At 43.2% G+C, this 19,656-nt stretch overlaps 1 protein-coding gene across 1 annotated transcript in view; it reads left to right on the forward strand.

The window, feature by feature from the left end:
• Positions 1-4,187: 4,187 nt before the first annotated feature.
• The window catches only part of LOC139689438 (protein decapentaplegic-like), a 31,402-nt gene continuing 15,933 nt past the window's right edge, over positions 4,188-19,656 (forward strand). Inside the window, exons 1-3 of the mRNA XM_071586561.1 lie at positions 4,188-4,239; positions 5,622-5,771; positions 9,009-9,628. Coding sequence (XP_071442662.1) covers positions 4,188-4,239; positions 5,622-5,771; positions 9,009-9,628 — 822 coding nt within the window. The remainder of the gene's footprint in view (positions 4,240-5,621; positions 5,772-9,008; positions 9,629-19,656) is intronic.

Here is a 19,656-nt window from a genome sequence, read left to right on the forward strand (position 1 = left end):
AATGGGTTGGCCTAGCTTTCGTGCCTTAGCTGCTAAAAAAGCTGGACAACCCCGATAGGTAGCGGCATGCGAGCCGCCACAGTTGCAACAGTGACTAGGGCTGTCAGCGGGGAGAGGGCAGTTAGACTTGATACGATTCTGACCACATTTTCTACAGCGGACAGGCAGACGGCAGTAATTCCTTTAATGGCCAAACCGCTGGCATTGAACGCATTGAGCGGGATCTAGCGACGGAATGAATTCCTCAACTTTTATTTCGATACCGCAGTACGATTTAAGTTGTAGCAGGTCATTCTCGCGGGATGGGACTTCTAAAGCCAGCTTGAGGTGGGTATAGGAAGTGGGTTGTTGCAGGTCGGACTGAATTTTTAAAATTCCAGAGAGGTTGACCATGGAACGAGAATGGTATTAAATGAGAAGAAAATATATCTTCGCCGCGTCTGATAATAGCTGCTCAAAACTTAATGAAATCTATGGGCTAATTGAAAATTCATTGAGATTCCAGAAGATGTATTCGCATGTATTCAATAATACAATGGCGAGGCATTCACTTGGGATAAGAGTCAGAAAAAAACCCCGTGGGGTAGGATTGAACTTAATTGGAAGTCTACTAGTAGGCATGCGACAACCCCCACAGGTAACTGAAAATTGCAGTCTTCACTCTTTGTGCGGTTTCAATCGTATTTTGGGGCAGGAAAATGGTGGTCAGCGATCACTTGGCCGTTCGTCCTTACACAGTGCATCCACCCCTGATCGTTTGTGGTGGCAGTGGAGAACAGATTGCACCCTTTTAATCCTTGGCGAAATCTCGTGGCGCTGCACAGTGTAAGAGTTTTAGGCTACTACTTTGTTAAGTGTCAATCTCTCCGAAGTAGCTGTTGAACTCTGTGTAGTGTTGAGAGGTAAGATTCAAAATCCTGAAGAGTTGCTGCCAAACTGTTCGCCTCGAGGAGCTGAGTAATTCACCCGAGCCTGAAGTCCACATCTGGCACGTATCCAAAGCCACTCGTATCAAAAAGCCGATCGTAAGCAGAGCAAAGGTTGAGTCATAGCTATTGCTATACCTTACTCTTCAAACTACCCCGTAGGAATGAGGCAAGGGGCACTTAGTCACCACTCATTAGGGTAATTTGATTACTAGTGTTTGGTATCATTTAACTCTCTGGAACTTCGAGCTGTCACATGAGATGTATCATTGGAAACTACTTGTGTGTATTGAATTGTTCAAGGGAGTAAGAATTCCCTGGATCGTTCTGTTTCGCTGTTGATTTTCCGTACCTTCTTGCTGTGGTTTCGCCTACCAATGTAATTCTGAGCTAAAAATACTTCTACCGTGTCACGTTGAACTTAAATAATTACTGTATTTCTCAAACAGTGAATCCGTGAATGTATTCTTCTCCTCCTCCGTGGCTCCCAAAACAGACCGAAAATAATTTGACACTTTCTGTTCGTTTTTAACGATTTTCGTTGAAACAGCCTGCTTATCTCTGCATCTCGCTCGATTCCGAAATGAGGTCCTTCCGCACAGGATTCCTATATATGTATGCTTGACGCATATTCAAGGCGAGGCCTCACCAATGCTTTGGCTAGCATATGTGAGTGGATAGGGCGAGAGTGGAGGCATGAGTGAGTGATAAGTTTCATGGCACGTGTTTTCAGACCCATTCCTTCCTGTGCTCACACCTCGCTCCCTCCGCTGCTGCTCGCGCGGATTCCCTCCCGCGTGGTCGCGCGCCGTGATATTCTTGGGTAGTATTCCCCAGGAGTACTCGCTTAACAGGGAAAACCGTTGCAACACTAATTGATTTTGCCTCCCTCGACAGAGCCACGGATCACGCGAGCACAACGCATGTTGGAATAACGATTATATCGAGCTTGAGACGCCCATGGTGAGGAGATGTATCACTGCGTATGTATTCTAGATGGGCGAGTTGATCATGTAAATGCATCTCTCCTCACTTCATTTTGCGTTGTCGTGATGATTCGCCTTCAGTACGCTGAAGAGGGCTACCTTGTGGCCGAAATACGCGTATTCGTATTCACCTTTCTCATTACTTTCTTATTTACCCGTTACCCCATCCTTTGACTTTTAGCGTTACCAACTAATCTCATTTGTACTTTTTACGGCTATTGGAGTTTTTCATTTATTCGATGTAAATACATGTTCATTTTGCGGAAATTTTACAAATGCAGTTCTTAAAAACCTTGGGCACACGCGCAAAGAAAAAATAGTGCATTTCCTTAGGAGCTCATTTTTTCAAAATTACAACCCATGAGCGGGTAGGAAGTAGCTATGAAAGGAATATTTATTTATTTAACGTCTTTAAAGTGGTCATATTGGCTTTAAATAGAGACTATAAATCCCTTTTTTCAACTACTCCTTCAAAATAACATCGAAGACAATTATAAACATCCATACCTTGGGTTGAGGAAAACTAGCGCAGGCGGGAATCGAAACTGCGGTTCCTGAGATCGTCGGCGAAGGCATAAGTCAGCCGCCACCTCAGCCAATGCATGCACATGTAAGGTTTAGGGTATGTGGCGCGGGCGGTATTTTCGCTTCATTCCTACTGCCACCCTTTACAATAAATATTTGCTCAACCTGGCATGATGGTGCTTCCATTTTTGACACATTGTTATTTCAATTGCTGTTCTTTGCCGCACGTATTATTCACGTTAATTCTTATAAAACGTAATTCAAAGTAACTTCAAATTTTCCGTGAATACAAAGGATTTATGACAACTTGTAATGAATTTATTGTTCAAAGTAATGTAAACGTCACGTAAATTAGCAAAGGTATAAGGTTATTGTATTTTCTACGCGGAAATAAAATATGAGAAGAGACCCCTTCCGAGGCATGCGATTACAAATTCAACTACCGCAATGTTGTTCTGTGTTGAATTTACCCATGCCCCAATTACGAGTTGTGTCAAAGATGGCTGCGTCTACGGGCCTGCATTAGTCATACCGTCCCCATCCTCATGTGAGGATGTCTCGAACGTGTGTAGGTCTCGTGTGCCTCTTCGCGCACGGAGTAAACAAAAACATGTGGTCTCAGTGAGTTTCGGCCTTACTCTTCAGGAGTCATTATCAAGTGATTCATGTAAACTAGCAATATTTTAATGTGGTAAAATCTTGTATACTCTTTAATATTGAAGGGAGATGTCAGTAATAAACAGGCAATCAGTGGTAACCTAATGTGAGTGTAACTGTAGTAAAAAGTTATTGGTAGAGCAGCAAACAATCTCCAGAAAGAGAATAGGTAAATTAAACCTTAAAATCGGAGGGCAAAAACTAGGCCAAGTTGAACAGTTTACGTATCTCGGAAGTGCTTTGGACTAAAATGGTCAAAGTAGTACGGAGGTAAGGAGAAGAAATGCGTTAGGCAAAGAAGCTTTCAAAAGGAGGGAATTAAGGACGGGAACGTTGTGTGGGGATGTTATGAAAAAATCGTTTAGACTGATATGGAGCGTAGTTACGTACGTTGCGGAAACGTGGTCATTGAAAAAGAATGGTAGGCGTAGGCTGGAGGATTTTGAAATGTGGGAGTGGAGAAGAATGGAGAAGATGAAGTGGATAGAAAGGGAAAAAAATGAGGGGGTGCTGGGTATGGTGGGTGAGGAGAGGGAATTGCCGGGAGAAATCAGAAGGAGGCAGGAAAAATGGATGAAGGCCCATTGCTAGGCAATGGAATGTTGGGGACTGATTATATGTATGCGTGCGTGTGTGTGTGTGTGTGTGTGTGTGTGTGTGTGTGCGTGTGTGTGTGTGTGCGTGTGTGTGTGTGTGCGTGTGTGTGTGTGTGTGTGCGTGTGTGTGTGTGTGTGTGTGTGTGTGTGTGTGCGCGCGTGCGCGTGCGTGTGCGTGCGTGCGTGTGCGTGCGCGTGTGCGTGCACGTGTGTGCGTGCGAAATGTTTCCGTTTTCACGGGTTTTGAAGGTTTCATTTAAGAATATGATTGAATTTTATGTAAACCTCAGTAAAGATTCCAGCAACCAGTATATTATCATTACTGTTTGGCCCGTGGGAAAATCCAGAGGCTCATCGCGTGGCGCATTAAATTAGCGTTGTCCACCATTTCATGGACTTCGCCACCCATCGATTCCCTGGAGGTGTCCAATCGACCATTCTGTTTTGACCGAGGTGCGGTGCTGTTTTCCAGAGGCGCAGAAAGGAAAAAACTCCAAATGGGGTCGATCAGAAGGCACGAGGAGTGTGAGGATGTTGGGGAAGGGGGAGGTGAGAGACGGGAAGGGGGAGGAGGGAAGGGGTGATCGTTTCCGTGAAAAACAAATCCCAGGCTATTCTGGAGAGCGAAGTGGAATACGCGCGGCGCACGTATTTCGCCCGGCGAATCGGACGCTCGGCTGAATCACCAGGCGCAATAGATCTCGAAGGGCCACGCCATTGAAGTAACTGGAGGCGTCACACTATACGCGAACGTTTTCAGTGATTGTTTCCGAGGCGGTGCCCAGTCTGCCGATTTGTACAAACCAAGCATTCGACCCCATGAACATCGAATGAAAAAATTCTCAAAGATCTCGCCCACGAAGTCCCCCGGTACGTTCTGCGTCCATATAGCTAGTCTACTTCTGAAGGCAATGGCATTCATGAAAAGAACACGTGTCACTCCTATCATTAAAAGATAAGGAAGTGAGGCGCAATGGAGCAGCCAATCCCACTAGTCTCACTGCATTTTTAATTGTTAAATGAACATTAAACCACGACAAAAGTCATTGTTAAATGGGTCAATGGCTAAGTCAATCGTCCATTGGTCATGGAGATTCGACTCACTCTTAAAACCGATTACCTATCTTTTGGAATATGGCTTTAAATATTATACCAGCTCTTCGTTTTATTCAACTTGAAAGAAATCTTTCAAAAAATTGAGTGGATTTAAAATAACGCCGCTATATTATTTTTATTTTTGATCCATGCCCAGTAACCTTGGACGGGCGACACAAAATACCTATTTCAGCTTTTTAGCTCAAAAATCTGCTCGTCAAATTGTTACGCAAATAAAATCACTCAAGTGAGCATCGATAGTTAATGAATGTAGTCAATAGTAAAATGGTTGACCAATCCTGAGTTAAGAACTCACTTTAGTCAGTCGTCTTCACTTTTGAAATAAAATGAAAACTCTTGAAGGGTATATTAAGTTTGAAGCCAGCGTGCAAACATTCCTAAGTTATTTGATTTAGCTCTTGAGTGCATACATAATTACTCGCACAATCTGACATGTTGGTATGGCAGAAACAAAAGCGCATGTCGCTTATTAATAATGGGAATGCTTACGGATTGATTGATTGATACCCATAGGCACGCGTCCACAATAGCGTGGCGCCGTTTACTCTTTCTCTAAATATATATGTTTTGGGCGCTTTCCTCACTGTGATTTCCTCCAATGGTTTAGGCATCAGTTACCACCATCATGATGTGCTCTGCTTTCTGCCCTCTAAAACCTTATCTTTCTGCACCCCTTTCCCCCATTTCAGCTCGTCAAACACCGTTCTTATGCTCACTCTTCCCTCCTTGTCTTTCTTCCCACCACTCATTTGAATACCCCTTACACTGCATCATCACCTCTTATAAGTTTAACGATATACTGTATTTGTTTTCAGTGCGAGTTCCGGAAATTGGGAAGCCTAAAGCTAGATCTCAGAAGCATATATTATCTTTCAAGATACCAGAGGCCAAGAGAGGAGAAAGACTCAAATCTGCGGAATTGAGATTAACCCTTCCATGGAATGTTAGGAACCAGAAAAAGTTTGGTAAGTTTTACCTTGATTCGCTGTCCCGAATTAGATCTTACGCCTACTGCGCATGGGATGCTGCATGTACCATTGCTTTATCGCAGTCGGAGCAACAGTGTGCCAATTTAATTTAGATGGAGCATGAGCAGTTTCAGTGACACCCTATCTGATTGAAAAATCGATAAATTTGTTTCATAGTGCGTAATAAAATATGAAATATACAATGTACATCCACGGCGTCTATGATAAATTATGAATAATTTGGACGTTCATCAAAGGGAAATCGTATTTTCCACAGCAAGTTCATGAACTTACTGAAATTCTGGATAGATGGCGGTTGCCCCATGACAAACAAACCATTGACGGCAAGCATATGAGTTCATCTTGGCACCCCAGGAGGGAAAAAGACTATTGAAAACGTTAGACTCTTCCCTCTTTGTATTGATTGAAAGGAATTTATTTAGGGATGTTGCATGCAATGAATTCAGGTAGACGACAGGTAGTATTCAGGGGATTGATTGATTGTTTATTGCGCAAATAATTATAAGTACTGCGGTAAAGTCGCAGTTGTTTGATTGTGTATTTAATATGGACTGCGGTGTGGAATTATTTGTTAAGGACAGATTTTAGTGTATGTACGAAGGTGATTTGAGTGGAGGTGAAGGAGACTGAGGATTTTTTGCTGAGGGAAGAGATCAAAGCTTTAAGAGAGTCCATATTATGCTTTCAAACGATAAAAATGCTAATGATCTATATCTTAGCCCAAGAAATGGTTTCAGGGTGTGATGGGAGAGGAGTTTTTGTTGGAGGAGGTTGAGGAGGAGATTGGCAAAAGAGGGGCTAACCTCGTACCTCCCATGACGATACTTTTGATTTAAATGTGGTGTCTGTTGATAAATGTGAAAATAATATACAGGGTTTGTCCGGAAAATAAGTGTACTGATTTTTTCCCGCTGCTCCAGGCGCGCCCAGCACCGCTCTGACGGGCTGCGATTGGAGGGGGGTATGTTGGCAAGCGACGCTGAAAAAGGCAGTTGGCTCTGAGCTGTGGTGTAGTGAGGAGCTCTGTTAACGCGAACCTCCACGCTCGACCCACGTCACGGAACGCGATGCCGAAGTTTTTGGAGCAGCGTTATTCCATCAAATTTGCGGTAAAGCTTGGGAAATCGTCTACCGAAACTGTCGGTATGATTAACCGGGCTTACGGGGAGTCAGCCATGTCCAGAAACATGATCTTTCGGTGGCACAAGATGTTCGTGGAGGGCAGAGAAGAGGTCGACGACGAACCACGGCCTGGACGCCCATCAACGACACTCACAGACGAAAATGTGCGAAAAGTTCGCGATGTACTGAACTCTGATCGTCGTCTTAGTGTTCGGATGATAGCAGAGCAGTGTAATGTGCCAAAAACAATAGTGCACGAGATTATTAGGGAGTAATTACAGATGCGAAAAATTTGTGCAAAGTTGGTGCCGAAAGTGCTCAGTGATGATCAAAGACTCAATCGTTTGGAAATCGCGACACAACTTGCGGATCACTGCAAAAATGATCCACATTTTTTAGAGAACGTTGTTTCGGGTGACGAGACGTGGATCTTTGAGTACGACCCGGAGTCGAAGAGACAAAGTGCGGAGTGGCATCATCACCCCGTCAAAAGAAAGCTTGCATGCGCAAATCTCGGATCAAGGCGATGCTCATTGTCTTTTTTGAAAAAAGGGGAGTCGTCCACTACGAATTTGTACCTGAACGACAAACTGTAAATGCTGCATTTTACGTCCAAGTGCTCGACAGGCTTCGAAAACGAGTCGCCCGCGTCCGGCCAGCGATCAAAAGCATCTGGCGGCTGCATCACGACAATGCGCCGTCTCACACCGCGCTTGTCGTGTCGGACTTCTTGGCCAAGCACGGCGTGGCAACGCTGCCGCACCCGCCCTACAGCCCGGACTTGGCACCACCGGACTTCTTTCTGTTCCCGAAGATAAAGAGGAGTTTGAAAGGAACGCGATACGGGACTTTGGACGCCGTCAAAGAGGCCGTGACGACGTGTCTTCGAGAGGTTCCCGATGATGCCTTCGCGGGAGCGTTCCAGGAATGGAAACGCCGCTGGAACAAGTGTATCGACTCACAAGGGTCCTATTTTGAAGAATATTAGCTTAAGATATGATAAAGTGTAATAAATTTATTTTCCTGAGCTCAGTACACTTATTTTCCGGACGAACCCTGTATGCAAGAATTGGAGTTGAAAGTTTTTAAAGTAAATCAGTTATAGGTACTTGTAGAGTGAGGCTTTTGGGAGCAAAAGTTGGAGAAAGGAGATACCTTGTTGATTGGGCATTGATGTACCGAGGGAGGTAAAACCAATAGAGCCCATAATCATGTCTGCGCCGGGGGAAAGGATTTGAATAGAGTTCCTCCGGTGTATTTTGCGTGTGGTGGTTTGGGACTGGACAAATGACTTGAAGATGCAGTCAAAAACAGTGGAAATGCACTCCGTCAGGGAGTCGCGGGAAGAAACAATGAGTCGGCCACAAATGTTAGGTGTTTTCATTTTTGGAAGAATACCGATGATGAGGGGTGCTTGCATTAGGTGGGTAAAGAGTTAAGATATCTTCGTAGAATGGGCTATCACGGGAATCTCTTGCTTTAAGTAAACAGTTTGATTTCGTTTTTAAAGATAGAATTAGGTACAGTGGGAATGGCTGCGTATGAGGAGGTGCCGGTGTTTCTTTCATTCTCTTTGCTATACCCTGATCTGTGGTGTTGAGGAGCACCACCGTGGAGCGAATGCCCGCTGAGGGGATCGCGATTCTGGGACTGCTTATGAGGTTCCTCTAAAGCGAGGGATGCAGATGTGGAGAGATTGCTTTTCGGTTGCAAGGAAGGTAACCAAGACCTCTTTCCATCACCTTTCCCACCACAAATCACCCCACTCCAGCCATCTGCATTGGTGGCAACAAATCATTCCACTTATTTTTTGGATAGACCCTGTAGATTTTACAATTATATATCTCCGTAAGAAAACGCTAAGCGGTATTCCAAGGGGTGTCTGTTCATCGACCATTTGAATAATTAGTGATGATATAATGCAACAACATTTAGTTATATTCTGTTTCCCAGTATTTTGAATATTTGTGCGAGGTGTCTTCTTCTGCTGCGATCGAAAATGATGCAAGGGGAAAAGGATTCCTTGTTTCAGGTAGTCCCAAATTCAATTTCATCGATCTCAAAATGTACCTTTGTACCTTTTTCTTCCAGCGAAATCCGACATGGTACAGGTATTCCTGGCTCCCAAAAATGAAGACCCCAACCCGCCACCCACTGTCAGACTGGATTCAACTCCCGTGAACTATCCCACGCGTGCCCATTTCAATGCCACGCTGAATTTCACGCCAACGGTGTCACTGAACGTGACCGCCGCCCTGTTTCCCGATCGGAAGATGAGTGAGCCGGGCGCGCATTCCCATGGGTCCCCCCTGGAGCTGCTCCATCTTGAAGTCCATCTGCTGGGCAGCGATCACGCAACGGCGTTCGTGACTCCAGAGGGATACGACAGAGCGAAGAAACGCCAGAACCCCGTCCCGCGAGGAACGGAGGACCCACCCCAGCTGCTTCTCTTTTACTCCCTTGGTATGCAGCCCCAGGGCCGGCGTTCGTCCAAAGTGGATGGGAAGTGGCGCTGGAAACGAAGCGCCAAGGATGTATATGAGGAGGAGACTAATATGATCTGGAATGGGATGGCGGAGTTGCCCAGAGTCAAGGAGATGCCGGGCATCAAAAAGAAACCTCCGCGTAATTCCTGCCGACGGCAGCCTCTGTACGTGGACTTCGCAGAAATAAACTATGACACCTGGATTGTTGCTCCGAATGGTTATGAGGTATTTTATCAGATACGTAAGTCATGGGTTCAGGTTTTTTTTATCAATTATTATCCAACTTTTGTTGTATTTAACTACACTATCAATGCCGAGGAATTGCATTACTGGTGCAAATTTCAGCTGGGTATTACAAAGTTCCATCTGGACCAATAGGATCCACCCATTAGTACCCCAAGTTTAGCCTGAGCTGTATTTTCAACGAGGATCCGTGCTCCCCATATCAGCACTAATTTATCGATATTAACCAACACACATTTGCGCCTACCAGAATCAACCTCATGTTAATCTTCAGTTACTTGGATACTTGTCGAAAAATGAGTATTCTATGTACAAATAAATCCTAAGTACTAATCTAGAGGCATTGATCACATCCTAAAGCCTTCACGTGAATGAAAGCACTTTGGCACCTTGTGCCGACTTACTGCGTTAGTACCAATTTTGAAACTTAAGTAATCATGGCACTGTAGTCTTAAGAGAACCAAATCTATCTCGGTCGTTGCTTTCTATTTTACACTTGTAAATAAAATGGTGATCATTCTGCTTCCCTCAATTATTCCGTGGTGAAATCGTTGAAAAGAGAGTGGCGTCGTCACCTTGTTTATATTTTGATTAAACAATTTCAAATCAGGGATCATAGGAAACCATGGATCACGGATGAGATGATTACAAAGATGGATGAGCGGCGAAAATGGAAGAATATACATACAGAATTAGGCAAAATGAAGTACAAAGAATTGAACAATAAATTGAGGCGGGCAACAAATAAGGCAAAAGACGCATGGTGGAAGACGCAGTGCGAGGATATGGAAAGTCTCCAGAGGAAGGGTGAAATCGGTGCGCTGTACAGAAAAGTTAAATCGTTATCGGGAAGTAAGAAAGGAAGAGCTATGCTAACAGTTACAGATAAGGCGGGTAAGGTAATAGTTGACGCAGGAAAGATCCAAGAGAGATAGAAGGAGTATATAGAAGAACTGTATAGTAAAGAACTCAGACCAACACAGTTAGACATTGAAAAAGAAAATGACGTAGAGGAAGACAGCTTAGGTCCAGGCATACTAGACAATGAGATAGAAAGGGCATTAAGGGAGATGAAACTAAATAAGGCCGTGGGGGTAGATAACATTCCCGTGGAACTATTAAAATGCTTAGGAAAATGTGGGAGGAAGAGGCTATATGGGCTGATCCGTAGCATTTATGAGGAGGGAATCTGGCCGGAAGACTGTGAGAGCAGTTTTAGTTCCGATTCCGAAAAAGGTAAAGGCCACGTCATGTGAGGACTACAGGACACTAAGTTTGATATCCCACGCAGCTAAAGTTGTTCTCAGGATTATAACAAAAGGATAGAGAGTAGGGAAAATGTTTACTAAGGGGATGATCAGTTTGGGTTTAGGAAGGGGAGAGGTACGCGTGATGCCATTGCAGTAATGAGATTATTAATCGAGAGGAATATAGAACACAACCAGGAGGTATTTGCCTGTTTCGTAGATTTCGAAAAAGCGTTTGATAGAGTGAATTGGGAAAAACTAATGAGTATATTGCAGAAAATAGGAATAGATTGGAGGGAAAGGAGGCTAATCCGCAACCTGTACATGTCTCAGACTGCTCAGGTGCGGGTGGGAAACGGGGAGTCAGGATGGGCAGTGTTAGGAAGGGGTGTAAGGCAGGGTTGCCCATTATCACCGTTGCTGTTCAACCTGTATGCTGAGGAAATGATCAAAGAGGCATGGGAAGAACTCGAGGTAGGAATGAAAGTGGGCGGGGAATTCGTAAAATCAGTTAGGTTTGCTGATGACCAAGCTTTAGTTTGTCAGTCAGCCAAGGGGCTGCAAGCATTGCTGAGTGAATTGGAAATTCAGTGCGACAGGTATGGGATGAGAATCAACATTAATAAAACAAAGGTTATGCGATTTTCTAGAAAGAAAAAGGGCAAGCTTAACATTAAAATAGGAGGGCAAAAACTAGAGCAGGTAGAACAGTTTACGTATCTCGGTAGTGTTTTGGACCAACACGGTCAAAGTAGTAGGGACGTAAGGAGAAGAATTACGCTAGGCAAAGAGGCTTTCACGAGGAGGAGGGAGTTGATGACGGGGACTTTGAGTAAGGATGTTAAGAAAAGACTCGTAAAAACTTTGATATGGAGCGTAGCTATGTACGGCGCGGAAACGTGGTCATTGAAGCAGGAGGATAGACGTAGACTGGAGGCTTTTGAAATGTGGGTGTGGAGAAGAATGGAAAAGGTGAAATGGACAGAGAAGAAAACAAATGAGGAAGTACTTGGTATGGTGGGCGAAGAGAGGGGTTTGTTGGGAGCAATCCTATGGAGGCAGGAAAAGTGGATGAAGGGGGTGTTGACCGGCAGTGGGATGTTGAAGACTGTGATAGAGGGGAGAATGTTGGGCAAAAGAGGAAAGGGAAGGAACAGGATAGGGATGTTGGACGGGATGAAGGGCGGAAGAAAGTACTCAGAGATGAAGAGGGACCTGGTGTAGAGTAGAATTTAGGGTTGTGTTTTGTTAGTAGTCACAAAATATTTGTTTGGTAGTTGTGTCCATCGAAAAACCTACCTTAACCGGTAGATTACCTTAAAAAAAAAAATTGGAGAATGAAGAATGTTTTCTTCGACATCAGTCCAGAAATTGTTTTCTCTGCTAGAAAACTTCTAAACGTATTTCATCAAAAATCACGGAATTATAGTATGATTTGTGAAATTAAGAATACGGATAATCTGATAATTACGTATGACTTTTCATAAAAATTTTGAGAAGACGTTTAGTTGGATTATGGCTTCCATTTTCAATAGGATCAACTCCTTTGCCTAGCACAGGATAGTTTTCAACGAATTCACGCCATCTCTTTGAGTGGGACAATGAATCTTATGAATATCATCCTGATGGAAGCTATTTCCTTAAATTTTATGTTTTACTCACTTAGAAAGTATTTATCTCATGAAATCAGTCCTATCAAGGGATTTAAGAGGAAAACTGGTATAGGTTATTACCCTGGCTTCAAAGAAATTACATTTTTCGCTTTCTCTCATGCTTCATCAATAGATTCATTTAATGAGCGATTCCGATTTAATTCCGCGATATGATTTTTTAACCAAGAGAGCTCTGTTGTCAACAGTATCTACTCCGATTGGGAATTTTTTTCCGTGGCACATTAGATATCGTATCATACATCATTTTCTCTTGCCCTCTGCTAAACCGTGCAGGTGCCTCGCATTGAGATTTTAAAGTTAAGCTACAAAATACAGAATTTAAAAACAAAAGGCAGTGAAAACGCAATATGGTGGACAGCGAGTGGATTATTGTTGCTGATTAACACTTTTGTTTGATTCCCACCCGAATGTCGCTGTGCTTAATTCATGCTGGGTTTTAATCTGTTCTAGGCCCAATTCTGACGCTACTTTGCCGCACATTGTGGCTTTCTACGGAATTTTCGTATGCGAAATACAAGTGGGTGTATCTTCTTCATACATACATTATCCAACTTTGCCAAATTCAATTATCCACCACTTTGGCCCTTTCCAGTGTTGATGATGCCCGAGATATCCACGAAGATCTTTTGGTCAAATTTCATGTGCAGTGAAAGAGCCTTTTAAAGAGCCATCTCCTTTTCCTGTCCCTTCCAGTCACATCCACTTCAACTGCGAAGAAACCTGCATGTTCCCAGTGTGTTCGGATATGAGCAGTCTTGAAGCCCATCGCTCACACACACGTCCCATGTACATTTTTTTCTCTGGCCAACGTGCGGGTAACTCCCAACGAAGTTCTCAGTATTCCCGACAGCGCCCTTAGCATGACGTTACTCGACGATCTTCTCCCAGGAAACCAGCAGATGTACTATTGTTTACTTCTGTGAGAGCAGCGACTGGAGCACTAGATACGTCATCTAGCGAAATTCATCTTCTCCCCCCTCAAGCATTTTAAAACATATTCTAACTACCATAGGTAATGAATAGTCCCCACAAGCCTCTGTTGGCATTAAATAGACCTCGGATGATGGTATGATCAATCGAAAATAAAATATCAAAGCAGCGTTTTGCTTTTCATGTTTTACCTCCATCTCTGCTGTAGGTTAACTGAACGTGTTTCCAATTTCAACGTCTACCGATGATGCAATATCGTAAGAAATTCAATGATACCACATACATGCTATACATTAATGTAACAATATAAAAAAACATCATCAAATTCTCAGCCAAAAATTAATATTACTTCAGCAATTGGGTTTTGCAAATTTCAGTTTCTAACCCTAAAATAAGATGAACGTTTTGTGGATGTTTGTTAGCAAATTTTATCCTTTAGATTTTTAAATTTACATTTGCACGAGGAATTTATTTTTTTTTATTTACAGCTATGCAACTATTTTGCAACGGTCACTTCATTGCATTGGGAAGTACACGGCATGAATAAACGCCCAGTCATCTGTAAAGCGCGTGAGCTCTTCTTAGTCGAATTTGACTCGAATCTTTTCGTTCATTCCAAATAATTGATGAAAAGTATTAACTCCCACCGAGGAGTTGCGGAAATGGATACGTATTTACGGTGGCTGGGGTAATTAATGCAAATCCTTTGACTGATGAGGAGTGTTTCCAAAGTCGTCTGCGGTGAACTAATCAGTAGGCTCAGTAAACGAACACGAAATCCCACAATTTTCGCATGGCGACGGGTTAAAGGCGAGGACTCACTCAACCGGGTAAGAATAAGTATCATAGAAGTAATAGATCCCTCCCACTGTAGAGTGAGCCGTCTTTTCAAATCTAATTCCACATGATGGATCAATCACCAATGTCTCTTAACAAAATGCGTCATTTTATTACGAAATCCACAAATTACTGCCCCGATACAGAAATTCTCCCTGAAGGAAAACACTACGTTGGACTTTTGGGTGAGACTTTCCTAATGTATCTGGTTGCATTGAATGCAAAATATTAACGGAGATTAACGCGAAAATGGAGTGAACATTTACATATACACTCCATTGCCGCTCTTCTATGATTATGTTTTGCATCAATAATTACCTGAATTCCACAATTAGATTCTCGGCTCAGCAAGCTCAGTTTCAGTGCATCACAGGATATTTCTTAGTATTGCGAAGCATTTTCATGGAATCTTTTTTTGAGTGAGCCCACAGCAGCGATCAAACTTAGTCCATAGGCAACTGTTGACAGTTTTCAAAGTAATGGGTTTTTCTGGGATGTGTGGGATTTTTTCGCACGCCGATTTCGTTCCTCGATATGCCTTCAATTGTACTCCGAGTCAGTAGGTATGACGTATAAAGGGGATGCCGAATTTCGAAGAGAATGCGATCCGCGCCTCTCTTGCCATTTAACGTTCTAATTAATTCAAATTATGATTTTTATCAAAATTTATCGAATATCCCAATTGGCTATCTAACTCCCATCGTGTATGTGTTTGTGTCATGCTCAGTTGCCGTTTACTCTGATCATTGACTCCTTCCGCCACTCATACCCCCTCGGCTCCCTAAATATGCACTCGGATTCGCAAAAACATATTGTTTTCTCAATAAAACTCCAGCGTTTAAAATTCGGGAATGGTAAGTGGTATGGAGTCTCGTAAAATATTTTGGACATTTATAGATGCACTATGAAGTATAGTCCATATAATGGACAAAGTCAATTAAGCCAGATTAACCGACGATATTACAGCAACTTTCCAAAACGTCTAAGAAATCAAGTTACATTCAGCAAATTAAATATAAAAGTGCTGGCATACAACTCTAAGTTAACGAAGACAAAGTCAAAGAATAATATTACATTTAATGCTCACTCCTCGAATATTTCACTGAATTTTGAACCCCGTCGTAAAAGCTGAATATTTGTTGATACCTCGACGTTCTTTTTAAACTGCCACTGCTTATTTTCTTATTATTTTTCATAGATACCTTTGTAAACTCTCCATCTTTAAGAAAATAAATGGAAATTTGTAGACATTGGTGGAAAATCAATTGACCGTCAATATCAAAACACAAAAGCGGTCGCATTCGCATATTATCTGATATTCACTATTTAGAATCTACATTTTTGGAAATTTTAGGTACACCATCACCTGAACCCATTATTTTAATCAACCCAATGGAAAAGGAAAACATTCTCCATATGTTTTTAGTTTCGTTCACGCAATCTAGGATCTCAATTATTGCTGCGACAGAAAATCATTTTATTTTACGGGTAGCGATAGAGATAACGTGCGAAGGAAATATTTACAGACGCACCCCTGGCCACGCCCTTGTTTTCACACCATGTAATCCATGTCATCTTTGCGGTATTGCTCACGGAGAAAAGAGGCATTACATGAGGTTTCACGCTGAGCAACTCACCGACGCATCACTCCAATCTGAAAATGGACAGACTGCGGCTCCGCATTCTTCCCCTCCTGATGCTCACTTCCTTGCACTCTGTCAGGCCTTGCGCCTCCCTTTAATTGCTGTTTACCCATCGGTCTCCACCGCGAAGTCTTCTTTTATATTTGCCCACCTATACCTACACCTTCTCCCGTAAACCTCTTCTGAGATGGCATCAATTGGACGTGCTCTGTTTTTTCTCCAACCGCAACGTTCTCTTTTAGCTTTTTGTATCTTCTTCCCCCCTGACATTTTTTGGCAATCCGCACACTTTCCTTCCTCCCTTCCCCTCCACTACCCTTCTATGCAAACATTTCCTGTGCAGTGCACGTCCCAACCAAGGCGTTCTTATCTTCGCACTCGTCCTCACCGAGCAACTCACCCTCACTCCTCATCGCCTCATCATTCCTCACCCAGTCCCCAAAAAACCCCGTATTTTCCCTCAAGTTTGCCTTTTCCATCTGGTATGTTCTCATTAATAATCTATTCATAGCACTTTCTAACTAGATACAGATAAAGGACCTACCAGGTTTCTATGTACTGCAACATGCGCACATCAATACATTGAAATTTGGCCGGTAATAAATGTTTATATGGTGGAAAGTTGCTGTTATTCGGTCACTTTATGTTCCGATTCCACGTCTCACGCCTGAAACCGCACAATGGGTAATACCATCAGTTCTTTCTCCTCGTCTATTCTTTCCAGCATTGCCTGGTTTCTCACTTCATCCACCCTATGGCTCTTCAGCGAACGTCTCCAGCACCAAAATCCAAAGGCTTCGATTCTTCCTTGCTCTTCTTTCCCGATGGCGAATCTCTCTAATTCCCAGAGGGTGATACCCAACAGGGTGTCTTTCGCATAATGTTCCTTTGCTGGTTACTCTCATCTTCCACGAGCACAGTCTCTCGGTCTTCGTGGCAAACGTCTCCTTAGTGTGGGGTATTCTTCTCATTATATGCGTCGAGCTTCTTCCATTCCACGTCATGGTACTTCCAGCGCACCTGAAAGACCCTTCCACTTGCCCAAATGCCTCTCCGTTTGTGCACAACGCCTGACTCTCCCACTACCTGAGATGTTAGTTTTCTTTCTTTTTTCCTTTTATTGATTCTCAGGCTATGTCCCTGAGATGGGCCATTTTGATCAAAGCCTACATGTCCTCCGAAACCTTCACAATTACTGCAGTGTCATTCACGATGCATTTCATGTAAATTTCTCCCTACTTGCCTTATTTTCTATGCTGCCTTTTCTTTGGGCTTCATTTTTGCGTCTCCCAATTATATGCGGAGTAGAACAGCCGAGAGTTTTCTTCTTCACCTACTTCCCATATTTCCCCATACACATATTTTCCCTCACATCTAAATTCGCATGGTGACGACTTGGTTTTTTGTTGTAGCCTCTTTCCCATGCCAACTTTTTCCAAATTCCGTCTCGTTCCACTCTTATTTGCCTAATGTCTTCTTCAAGTAACGGGAAAACATAAACCTCCCTTGAATCCGTCAAAGATTCTCGCCGCGCTGAATGTATGTGAATGTATCCCGTAATGGTCAAACATTTAGATGCAACCGAAGGGATGAGAGACCACAAAGCCATTGTTGCCAAATTGTATACGTCGGTATAAAAGAACCGTAAAACCCCGAATAAAGTTTTATCTTTCCAAGTCAGGTAGCCTCAAGGATTTTTCCGACTATCTTTAAAGAACTTACGACGAATTATTACGAAATCGTACAATCCTGGAACTGAAACTACATGGAAAAGTTCCTTAGATTTAATTAGACACAGTACAGAGACATATCAGGGAAATGAACTGGCCCCCCTACCCTGATTTGTGAATTTCACACGCCGTCGGGCTATGTACTGGGTGAACTCTACCATCACCTACCAAACCGACTTTCGGGTTGATTACTGTGTTTATGGTTTTATAGAGACATATATTCCAAACAAAACAAAGCGCTAAAGCAACCCACTGCGATGTTGCAACGGTGAGGCTAGAAGAGCTTTAAGTCTACCAAGAAAATTAGATTTGAAATACAAAAATGCATCTGAAACCGGCGTAGGAATGCCTTTTTACGAGGGTCATCCGGAAAGTAGTACCCGTTCGTGAATTAAAGACACAAAAGTAAATATTAACAAACATAAAAAATTTTATTTGAAAGAGGATACTTTAAACTACTTCTCAACATAATCTCCAAGCAAATTAAGGCATTTGTCATAACGTGTGACAAGTTTCTGTATTCCTGCTGCATAGTCCTTCGCCGCCAGCTCATTGAGATACGCGAGGGACCCATCTTGCACAAATTTTTGCATAATGCAGATGGTGTTTAACAATTTCATGAACAATTGTTCGAGAAACATTGGGAAAATGCTCACAGATGTCATCAATTGTGACGCGCCGATCGTTCCTCACGAATTCGTCAACTGAGCTCACCAGTTGGTCTGTAATGACAGACGGTCTCTCCGAACGCTCATCGTCGTGTGTGTTCCCCCTCCCCATGTTGAAGTTGCGACACCACCGCCGAACAGACGACTCGTCCATTACATTGTCTCCATACACCTCCTTTAATTGGCGATGAATATCACATGGGCGAACGTTTCTTGCATTGAGGAATTTAATCACTGCCCTCACTTCACAACTGGCGGCGTTCTCAATTTTTTTAAACATTGTAAACAATCACAGAAACAACACAGGCAATGCTAGCGTCACGCAACTTGGCTCAGAGAAGGCAGACAAGCCACTGAAGCTATCTGACCTCGTCCAGCGGCTACTCGCGTCGTCAGCACTTCATGCGGCACGAACGGGTACTACTTTCCGGATGACCCTCGTATAATTTATAAGAAGTCGAGCAATCGCCAAAGGCTGCCGCGCGAAGATGAAAAATACACCGAAAGGAAGCTCTAGCGACAAACGGAATGAGAACATTCGCGAGTTAACATATCGAAGACCAATGCCAAGGAAACGAAAGAAGTAAAGCATTTAAACGAAAATACAAAATCATTTCAATCCTATGTCAGGATGGATCAAAGAGATAAGTTGTCTGTTGATTCGCCAATAAATGATAAGGGGGAAAGAGCAACCAGCAGTTCAGGAAATGCCAAATTATTGAATTCTTTCTTACAAAGCGTTTTCGCCATGGTCTCACCAAATGTCTCCTATAGCTTAACTGATCTGTTTTTCCATCCGCTTCCCGTGATTGAATTTTCAAGCAGAGGAACAGAAAGCCTGCTGAAAAGCATCTGCCTAGATAAATGCTACAGCTTTATAAATAAATGAAAGGACTAACTTTGTAGTTCCACACGAAAACGATTTATTCACACGACCAGGGTTTCGAAGTAAAACTTCATCATCAGGTGAGCTCTCTACATTTGCAGCCCCTTCTTATATATACAGCCAGGGCGGGGGTGGGGTGGAGATAATCAGGAAGGTTTGGGAGGGGTAAAGTCAGGATTGGTTTGCGTGCCGGAGGGGAGGGCAGTTTGGCGTCCCCTCCGCGATGTTGGTGGAATGTGGAGCGGGAGGGAGAAGTCTACATTGTAGAGCTCTCGTGAGTCAGCGGATTAGAGAGGGTTAGATGAAGGGGAGGGGGCGGTGTCATCGGCCACCGTGAGGATTGGGACTTTAAGGAGGGGAGAGTGGGAGGCATACAGAAATTCGTTAACAATATTT

Source organism: Hetaerina americana, unplaced genomic scaffold, assembly GCF_022747635.1.
Source record: "Hetaerina americana unplaced genomic scaffold, ioHetAmer1.1.p SCAF_23, whole genome shotgun sequence".
Lineage (NCBI taxonomy): Eukaryota > Metazoa > Arthropoda > Insecta > Odonata > Calopterygidae > Hetaerina > Hetaerina americana.